The 10,369-nt window shown below is 36.9% G+C and overlaps 1 protein-coding gene across 1 annotated transcript; it reads left to right on the top strand.

The window, feature by feature from the left end:
- Nucleotides 1–6,374: 6,374 nt before the first annotated feature.
- Nucleotides 6,375–7,529, top strand: LOC308618011 (mitochondrial import inner membrane translocase subunit Tim23-like). Its single transcript, XM_081235396.1, has one exon. It carries the CDS (start codon nt 6,510–6,512, stop codon nt 7,137–7,139), a length of 630 nt encoding a protein of 209 aa, XP_081091522.1. The 5' UTR covers nt 6,375–6,509; the 3' UTR covers nt 7,140–7,529.
- The last annotated feature ends 2,840 nt before the right edge of the window (nt 7,530–10,369 follow it).

Below are 10,369 nucleotides of genomic sequence, written 5' to 3'. Positions count from 1 at the left end.
AAAGACTCAAGGGGGATATATTTCTTGAGTTTAATCTTCATGTAAAAGAGAAATGAGATTTAGTAATTGTGATTCTGGTGGCTGGAACCAGGGTCAATGGATGGAAGATATTGAAAGTCAAATCTTAAGGAAAGGTAAAAAAGTTTGATGGCCCCCAAATGGAAATTGCTTCTTCTTGTAGTAATCAGTCCATGCTATGGAACATATTCACAATGGACTAGACAATTCTTACATATACTGAGGTCCACAGAAGATCATAATTTGTATGGCCTGAGAGCATATTAGAATTGCAGACTCTCAGGCCCCACCCCAAACCTGAATTTTCACTATGTACATTTTAACAACATCCTCAGATGACTGTGTACGTTAAAGCATTAGAGGACAATCCTGCAGAGTAGACAGTTGAGCTTTGCAAGCTATAGTCCCTTTCCGTAGTAAGATTTTTGTCATATATTCTGATTCTACAATAAACGTAATTCTCTCCTACCTGGGTTTAAATCTATCTTTTAAAAGTTCAAACCCCCCAAAATGAAAGTCTGTTGGATTTTGATTCTTCTTATGAAGTTTAACTTTGTAAGCTTATTTTCATATAGCATCACACCAAGTTTCATTTACATAGTAAGAACTTTGAAATGCTACCTTTTGAAAATAAATTTTTGTGTGCATCATGAAAGCTATAGCTGAAATATTGTTTTAACAATGCTTTGAAAACAACAAAAACAACAACATCTGAAAATTCCTCTAACATTCTGCTTCCGACCTGCACCATAGCCCTTTCTGATTATTCAGTGATGAGTCTTGGGCTATTCTATGAATTTTTTTTTTCCTTTGCTAAGAATTCATTTTAACTGGCCAGTGAAATAGTTATTGTGATGGGTGGTATAGAGGAAGATTTGTTGCCATCTTGCTTTTGTCTTGTTTTTGCTTTAGATCCTTCATTTGTCAGGCAAGTTCATGGTCTCATTTTTATTACTTAGCTTTGTCTAAGCTTGTGGAATTTTCCTTTTCAGACAACTCAAGCTTCAATTCACTTTTAAATGCTTGCTAAAAGTAACAGACAGTGAATCATCTATCAACAGAGAAAAGAAATTGATAAACTGTGGCAGTAATTATTTTTTTATTTTTATTCTTTGTTCAGAAATCACATTCCTTGAGTTATTTTTTTTCTCTCCAAATGGAAAGAATTTTTAATTAGCATAAATATGACACAGATCTCATGGAAATGAATAGAGCTTTGAGCTTACAAGTCTCTCTCAAGCCCTGATATTGTTTTCTGTATGTACAATGACTGGGCTGTATAAAAATCTCTCCTGTCAGCAATGGTACATCACAATTTACAATGTCTCCATTCCAAAGGCAGTTTTATCACTACTTAGAAAAGCAGCTGCTTTACAGCAAGTGGTGACAAGCAAGAAATCATGATTTTTACAGTGGAAAAAATGGCAGGGTTTATTATAAAGTGGGTCCCTTTTTAAATAGGGGAAAAATTTGCTATTTGCGATGAATAATATACTCGGCAACCTAACTGAAGCCTTACTGCCTCAAGCTGTCTTTCGTCTACTGGCAACTGCATTATGGACGTCAACAAATTTAAAAAATTCTTAAAGTGTGTTTCTCCTAGATTTGCAAATACTTAAAAAAAATAAATTTATTTATTTATTTTTGGTTGTGTTGGGTCTTCATTGCTGCACGCAGGCTTTCTCTAGTTATGGCGAGTGGGGGTTACTCTTCCTTGTGGTGCACGGACTTCTCATTGCAGTGGCTTCTCTTGTTTCAGAGCACAGACTCTAGGCATACAGGCTCAGTAGTTGCGGCTGGCGGGCTCTAGAGTGCAGGCTCAGTAGTTGTGGTGCAGGGGTTTTATTGCTCTGCGGCATGTGGCATCTTCCTGGACCAGGACTCGAACCTGTGTCCCCTGCATTGGCAGGTGGATTCTTAACCACTGCACCACCAGGGAAGTCCCTGAAAATACTTTTGTATATGAAACTCACATATAACAGTGATGCCAAACAGTTTACTTTTGAGTGTGTTTAATAGCCTCAAACCCTGCTAATTGCTTTTTAAATTTACCACTTACCCTCTTGTCTGTCTTTTCATTACTGTTCCCACTACACCTCTCTACATTTTATATGTTATTTTATCAAATAAGCACAATCTTCTCTTTGAAACTATGAAAAAATATCAATATAAATCCGTCAATAGCATGGAAAGATTTTTTCTTTAAGTTTTGAAAAAAAAACATTAATTTTGGGCTTCCCTGGTGGCACAGTGGTTGAGAATCTGCCTGGCAATGCAGGGGACATGGGTTCGAGCCGTGGTCCAGGATGATCTCCCACATGCCGCAGAGCAACTAGGTCCGTGAGCCACAACTACTGAGCCTGCGCATCTGGAGCCTGTGCTCCACAACAAGAGAGGCCACGGCAGTGAGAGGTCCGCACAACACGATGAAGAGTGGCCCCAGCTCACCGCAACTAGAGGAAGCCCATGCACAGAAGCAAAGACCCAACACAGCCAAAAATAAACTAAAAAAAAAAAAAAACATTAATTTTAAACAATTGCTTCCTCCACTAGCACTCATGTGGGTTCTTGGAAATTTAAGACATTTTCTAGTTTGTTTATAAATTATATTTTCTCTGGAGTGAAACATCTTTTTGTGATTTTTTTCTTTTCTTATGCAAAATTTTGAATGTACAGCAGGGTCCTCTCCTTTCACTAATTCACTTTTCCAGACTTTTTCACTTTCTTCTCCTTCCCTTGGGTCCCTTGAACTCCAGTTTCTTGGGGCTGCTTACTTTCCATCCACCTAATGGCTGACTTTACCTAGGGACACTTCTTCACAGAATCCTTCTTTATGAGCATCCTTTCCCTTAAATGTACTTTCCCATAGCATATTCATCCTTCAAGAACTATGTTCAACATCTGTTATCTCTATTGCAATGGTATTTCAGCTAGAGATTCTCTTCTGCTCTCAGGGTTTATGATATTCTTGCTTTCACTAGTAAGCCTTCAAAACGTGAAAATGTGGATGATCCTGTCCAACCTCCCACTGCTGTGTATCTGTTCATTTATTTGTTAATCCCTGGCTTTATTATGAATTGATTATCATATCCAGTATTGTATAAGTGCTGAGAACTTTGTGCAAGTCACTGCCTAGAAGGGAGGAAATACTTTTGCACAATCAATCCCTGTAAAGTACACGAATGTTATGGTAGGAGGCATATGCAGAATCCTGCCTAGTGGCTCTGGCAGATGAAACAAACTACATAGAAATGTATTTATTTTCCATTGATGAGACATGTCCCATTATTATTTGAAGGCTAATGAAACCATGCAAAGCAAAAACGTGTGGATTTGGCCTATTAGTCTTTTTCTCCATTAATAGCATTTTTTTCCCTTTGCTAGGGAGAGAAATGATTGGACATAAATCACATCACAATGTGCCAGGCAAAAAGTAAACTAAGATAAAGGGTAGATAGGTTTTGTGCCAGTTGCAGCTTATCAATAACCAGTGTTGTAGCTGGACTGGTCCTGTGGTTCTTATTGTGATGGCAGGACCCCTTTCAGTGATAACCATCTGGAAACTTTGAAAAGATAAAGTTTTATTACTCACAGGACCATAAAATTACACAGCACACCTGAGGTCACAAAGGGAGGTCCTGGGTAGAGAAAAAAGAGGTTCTGATTTTTGCGGGGGTCGAAGGTGGGGGCCTTAGACTTTCTCAAGCCCACTCTTTATTGGTGAATTTAGAACATAAGAGCTGGAATAAAATTCAGGAAGAGGAAAAAACAAGTAGCCCAAATGGTCAGTTACTGAAATCAACCTAGATCTGTAAAACAAAGCCTCAGTGGAGGAGTGTTGGCTGGTGGGTGGGAGTGGGGACAGCCTGGCTCTTTATCTAGTCAAGTGCCTGAAAATATGTTTATTCGAGATAACCATCTTTGAAGTGCATGCCTTAGCAGTCAAAGCTCAAGTCAGGCACTTAAATTATAAAAAGGACAAAAAAAAAAAAATAACCTGTCAGTATTTACACTACAAGGTATTATCCACTTGTACTGTTCTACTTCTATTTAATCTCCTCAGAGTTCTAGAAACACCATCCATGTGGTCATGGGCAAAGGTAAAAGGGAGTTTTTAATTTGATTTGCTGATCAAGGGCTTCCTATGAGATAATAGAGATGCCTCCGTCCAGGACAGAATTGACATGAGCCAATGTATTACACTGACGTGTCCCTCTGTCATGCTAAGACTTATCAGTTGATAGCCTGAAATAGAAGTTAAAACTCTAAAATGCATGTTAGGTTGTTAAAGTCAATCCACCTCTTCAACAGCTGTCATGATATTTTAACACAATCATGTTTTTCAACTACAGGGGGTATAATCTTAAAAATATTACCACTTTTTGAGTTCTATTATGTATCTCCCACCTTTTATTCCTCTTTCATATGAACACCAACTCTGTTGTCTCCATTTGTAGCTAAAAAAATTCTACAGTGGTTATATAATGTGCCCAAGACTACATGGTTAGAAAGTAACAGACACAAACTGGGAACCCAAGAATGTCTAGTTTCCAATCACAAACTTGGCACTTTCCTTTACACCGCACTACCTCTCCTAGTAAAACATATCCCTTTAATGTCATGAGACATATGAGCTATTCTTGCAGGAGCATTGGCTCTCTTTTTGTCTAGTATCATAGTTCGAGCACCATTTATAAGCAAAATGTGAGATTAGCATTTATGGAATCTTTATAAGAGTTTGAAAAAGAATTATTTTGTATTTTTTTCCAAAATTCCTTACTCAGCAAAGTAAATGTTTGCTTGTTTGTTTGTTTTTCCCTAATCAAGCTCCTAAGGCTAGTCTGTAAAACAAGGCATTCCTGTTGATGTGTTACCCAGGTCTATATTGAAGAATGTAGCCAGGATCTAATATGTCCTTTAGATAGAGTATAGCCATGTTCCAAGTTCAAACCAGACTTGTTACATTTTGCCTGGTGGATATTTGAATTTCTAGTAAGAGAGAGTGGTGCTCATGTTATGATCATACTACTGATTTGTAACAATTTGAGCAGATAATCTTCATATTAGCTTACAATGTATTTTTCCAGCTCATTTTAAAATTTCTAAATGAGGGGTCCTTCTTGGTTGCTTGTCAGCCAGAATGCAAACTTTATACTAAAATAAAATAGAAACTAAGGTGATTGTCATTCTCATCAATGTAAGATGTACAAAGGTACAATGGAAAATCAGAGAATTATAATAATGAAAGAAGTGAAACTAGAGAATATGTTGTCAAGCCAAGCAAAGTAAGAGCTATTGAACCCAGAGTAATCAAAGAAATCTGGAAAGAAAAGGGGTAAGTGAATGAAAGTCACCTTCAGCCCGGGGGGATATCAAGCAGGGAGAGAATCAGACATAAGGCTAAGGTCGACCTGAATTTTCTATTAAGAAAATTAGTTTCATGGTGCTATTAAACATGAAAATAGGTAGGGAGAGGAACTACTACTTACTCCTGGAAGGTCATGGGAATACAGAAACCATGTTCCAAATTCACAGGTTCTCAAATATAGACTTTTGTTTTCAGCTCAGAGAGAATGACCTACATTACCAATATGCCAAAGTTTTATGGGAATATTTGTGTTATGATCAGAGCATATCATCATGACCAGAATTTTTTCCTGCAGTTAAATGTAAACAAAAAGCTAAATTGTAACCAGAGACCTTACAGCCAAGACAAAGATTTCTGATAGAAATGATTATTTATTATCTTGTTTGTGACTTATGCATGTCAACTCTCACAGATGAGTTGTGTATGGCTTTCAGATCAGAGTTTTAGTTGGTGCTATATAAAAACAAACTTTAGTTTCAATCAGATCTAAAGTTATTTGAAAATAAACTTTTGAATATTATTTTTTTAAATTTAAGTATAAACACATATAATACGTAGATCAAAATGTATGAATAGATAGAATAAAGAAATATTTAAGGTCATATTGAATTTTTAAATAAAATTATCTAACCTGAGGAATATGAAGAGTGTTGAAATAAAAAAAAAATAGCTAGGAACTTTTATTCATTACAGTAATTGTCGCTATTCATAGACTTCCAAACAATCTTGTTTTGGGGGGCTTTTTTGAGAAATGAATGGCAAGATATTTCAAATGCTATATCAATGAATTATTAACATTGAAAAGGAGAGATTAAAATCTTGGAATCTGATATTGATGTCTTTGATTCTCTAAAGGAAAATTTATGCCAGCAGTAAGATGCTTCTTCATAGGACTTCAGAATATTTTTTTTTCCCTTTGGAATTTTTCATTTCTTATTTTCCTCATTTAGAAACATGACTCTAAAACAGCTCTCAGATTCCGCGGGCGCCGGCGCCCGGAAGGTCAGTGTGTGAAGGAGGTGGTGGTTACGCGGGTCTCCCCACTATTCCAGAGGAGAAACGGCCGAGCACGCGATCTCGGCCTGAGACGGGGAGAAGCAGACGGGCAGTTTGCTGCGATACAATGGAGGGCGGCGGCGGAAGCGGCAACAAAACCACTGGGGGGTTGGCCGGCTTTTTCGGAGCCGGTGGAGCAGGCTACTCGCACGCGGATTTGGCTGGAGTCCCGCTAACTGGTATGAACCCTCTGTCTCCTTATTTAAATGTGGATCCACGGTATCTCGTGCAGGATACAGATGAGTTTATTTTACCAACTGGAGCTAATAAAACCCGGGGCAGATTTGAACTGGCCTTCTTTACCATTGGAGGATGTTGTATGACAGGGGCTGCATTTGGGGCAATGAATGGTCTACGGCTAGGACTGAAGGAAACCCAGAACATGGCCTGGTCCAAACCAAGAAATGTACAGATCTTGAATATGGTGACCAGGCAAGGGGCACTTTGGGCTAATACTCTAGGTTCTCTGGCTTTGCTCTATAGTGCATTTGGTGTCATCATTGAAAAAACACGAAGTGCAGAAGATGACCTCAACACAGTAGCAGCTGGAACCATGACGGGCATGTTGTATAAATGTACAGGTGGTCTTCGAGGGGTGGCACGAGGCGGCCCGGCAGGAGTAACCCTTACAAGCCTCTACGCACTATATAATAACTGGGAGCACATGAGAGGCTCCTTGCTCCAACAGTCTCTCTGAAGAGTACTAGCTGGTGAACTGAGGACACTTTAGTAGTCATCCAGATCAATTTATAAGTCAGTCTGGAGTCATTTACTCTTTTACCTGCAACTAGTTTGAAAAAGGAGATTCCAGTTTGCTGTGATGAAGATCATGGATGGTTGACCAGGACTGGCACTCCTTCCAGCCATTAATGAGTTGAAGCCAAAACCCTTTGGTGGCTGAGTAATGTGGCTCTCTTCTCCTTTAAAGAAGATCTTGCACCTGTTTTTTCTCCTACCCCCTGAACTGGAAAACCACTTACTCCCAGAATTCAGGTCATGCTTGTCAATGCTGTATCACCACATTTGTTCATTTAATAATCCAAGACTGTAATACTGCCCTGTATTCCCAATAAAGGGTAAAAACAGAAAAAAAATAAATAAAAAATAAAATAAAACAGCTCTCAACTTTGCATTTAGTAAACAATTGAAGCAGCTTGTCTCCTCTACATGTTTGTCAGTCCAAAGTTAAACCTGATTTGTAAACTCTTACTGAAACATTAGAAATATTAAACCTATAGAATAAGCTGTTATATGCTTGTTATTAAACTGTTTCCTATATATTAAATTATTTGACGCATTTTACTCACGTGATTAAATTACTGGTGTGTTTTACCAGAAAATGACTCAAGATGCAGTCAATGGATTTGGTGTATAATCCCAGTTCACTTTTTAATTTATCTAACTAATGCCGGCTTTGAATTTTTATGTACAAATGAGGAGGTTGCAGTAAATGACTGCTATGGTCCCTTTGAGTTTTAAAGCCTCTGACTCTGAAATCATATGATGATGATAAACAAAAATTCGGGGAATTTGGTTGGGTGTGGTTGGATAATGTTACATTTGGCATCTCCCACACTGTACCAGAGTGTTTCATTTTCATTAACATCTTAATAGGGAAAACATAATGTATTTGTGAACATAAACATTACTAATAAATGATACTTTTAAAATGCTGGCATAAGCACTGAGAAATTAGCTAAAGTACTTTGAAATTAGGAGAAGAAACATCTCTCTTGGCTATTCAAGAGAGATAAATAAAACCTTGTGCATCTAAAGAACAAAATTAATAATCCAAACCAGATCATAGAAAAAGTTCTGGAAAACATTATTGGATATAGGAACATAAAAGTAAAAAGAAAGAATAGGTCACTTATGAATTGTAGCCAAATATTCTAAGACAAAGTTACTGTGATTTTAGACCAGAGAGACAGCTAGCTAATAAACCTGCCAGATTTTATAACCAATAACCTCTGTGATTCAAAGTCCTCAGAAGGCAAGTTTAAGGTATGTAAATGGATAGTAGAAAGTTCTGACTTTTTAAGGTCATTAATAGTAATGTTCTCAGATACCCACATACATTTTTCTAACACGATTAATAGCAGTTAAACATTCCTGAGAGGTTGAAGATAATATGTCCAAGCATATTACATGCATTCACTCATCCAATTGTGCAAAACTTCATATGAGGATTTTGCTATTATTATTGATGTTTTACAGACGAAGTAACTGAACTCATACAGCCAGGAAGTGGTGGAGACAGGATTTGAATCCAGACGGGCTTACTCCAGAGCCCTTACTTTTAAGTACTTTGTCTATGATTCCTTGTTTGTTGTGTTTGTATTTCATGATTATCATACATAAGTGAATAGACCCATAGTTGGTCAGCTTTGAACAAATTTGGCAAAGCAGGGCTTTCTTATAGAGTAGCTTTGATGGATTGCTCAGAGATATCACATTTCAATTGAGTTTTATATGTAGGATCCAGAACTCATTGAAGGGGAATGTTGTTTCTCACGAGTGGGTCAAAAGGTTGGTTCTCTGTGCTGATATTTTCCATTACTGATCATGACAGAAAATCTAGTTAATTTTTCAGTTATTAACAGTGGGATACAGATACTGTCTCACCCAGTAGCTTAATAGTCCCAGAAGTTCTGGCATCAGTAGATAAGCAGTTCTGTTAGAATCTGTTCATCTTATTACATGTTATTTAGTATTATCTGTAAAAATCTTCCCTCATATTCACTTCAAAGCACTTGGCCAGTTCATTCCAAGCTTTCTGGATTCATTTTTCAGCATGAAGACATTTAAACTCATAACAATAGCTATTGAAATAAATGCTTTTATCCCAAGATAGTATTAAATGTATTACTTTTACTTGTTTCCACTTTCATTGTAACTCAAAACTATTATGATCATCAGTTATTGTTGCATTACCCAACCTAGTAAACATCATTCTTCTTTCTCTATATTTAATTCTAGCCATAAATCAATTTAGAATGTTAGGTGTGGAGGTTCCTTAAAAGCATTTTGCTTCAAACTCTCATTTTCAAAGATACCAGGCAGTGTAAATTATTTGTTCGTTATAAAAGTAATTATTTTAGTGCAATTATAATAGCAACACTATGATTATAAGAAAACTAAAATTTGTTTGATTTTCTCCAAATTATAGAGGATTTTACATGCATTATTTCATTGATCTTGTTGAAAATTCTGTGAATAGGTAGAACAGGTGTGAGTATTATCAAAGTATATCAATGGGAAAAGACAGGCATACAGAAGTTAGGTGATTTTTGTCATGTTCCTATCAGCTCTAAGTTGGGGAAATGGATTCAAATTTAAAACTTCTGTTCCTTTTAATCTTACTCTAATATTCTGGTTTAATTTTTTAATGGTTATAAATAGTCTAGAAGGGATAAAAACATACAGTGAACAGCCCCACACCAGTACCCATCTCAAGGAAGAAAACATCAAGGAAACAATGATGGGCTCAACATGATCTTCTACAATGTATTTATTTCTTCATCTTGTATTGGATATTTTCCTCTTATATCAATGCTGCAACAAGCACTTTTTCCTATATACTTTGATTTGAGTGTGTATAGAGAGAGTAGAATTCCAAAGAGTAGGCACATTTCCACTTGTGTGTGATGCACCAAGTTGCTTTCTCATCAGGCATGTCTAAGATAGTCTGTTGTTCTTTGCTGTCAGCCACACTTAACAATGTGTGTATGTGTGTGTGGGGGGGATTTTTAACTTGGCCAATCTTAAGGGGGTATGAAATGATTTTTTCTTATGATGCTTTTTATTTACCTGTCTCTGATTATTGATAAAGGTGAACATGTTTTCAAATAAATACACAGACACATGTGCACCATTTGGATTCCTTCCTTTAGGAATTGTCTTTACAAAACCTTTACCTCTCTTTGT

This window comes from Mesoplodon bidens (genome assembly GCF_964165515.1).
Source record: "Mesoplodon bidens genome assembly, chromosome: 5".
NCBI classification, from domain to species: Eukaryota; Metazoa; Chordata; class Mammalia; order Artiodactyla; family Ziphiidae; genus Mesoplodon; species Mesoplodon bidens.
The sequence above is the reverse complement of the archived record's forward strand: the minus strand, read 5'-3'. Positions and strand labels throughout refer to the sequence as shown.

What these genes read in the sequence shown, in the direction of transcription:
- LOC308618011 (XM_081235396.1), top strand. Translation starts at nt 6,510, where the DNA reads ATGGAGGGCGGCGGCGGAAGCGGCAACAAAACCACTGGGGGGTTGGCC.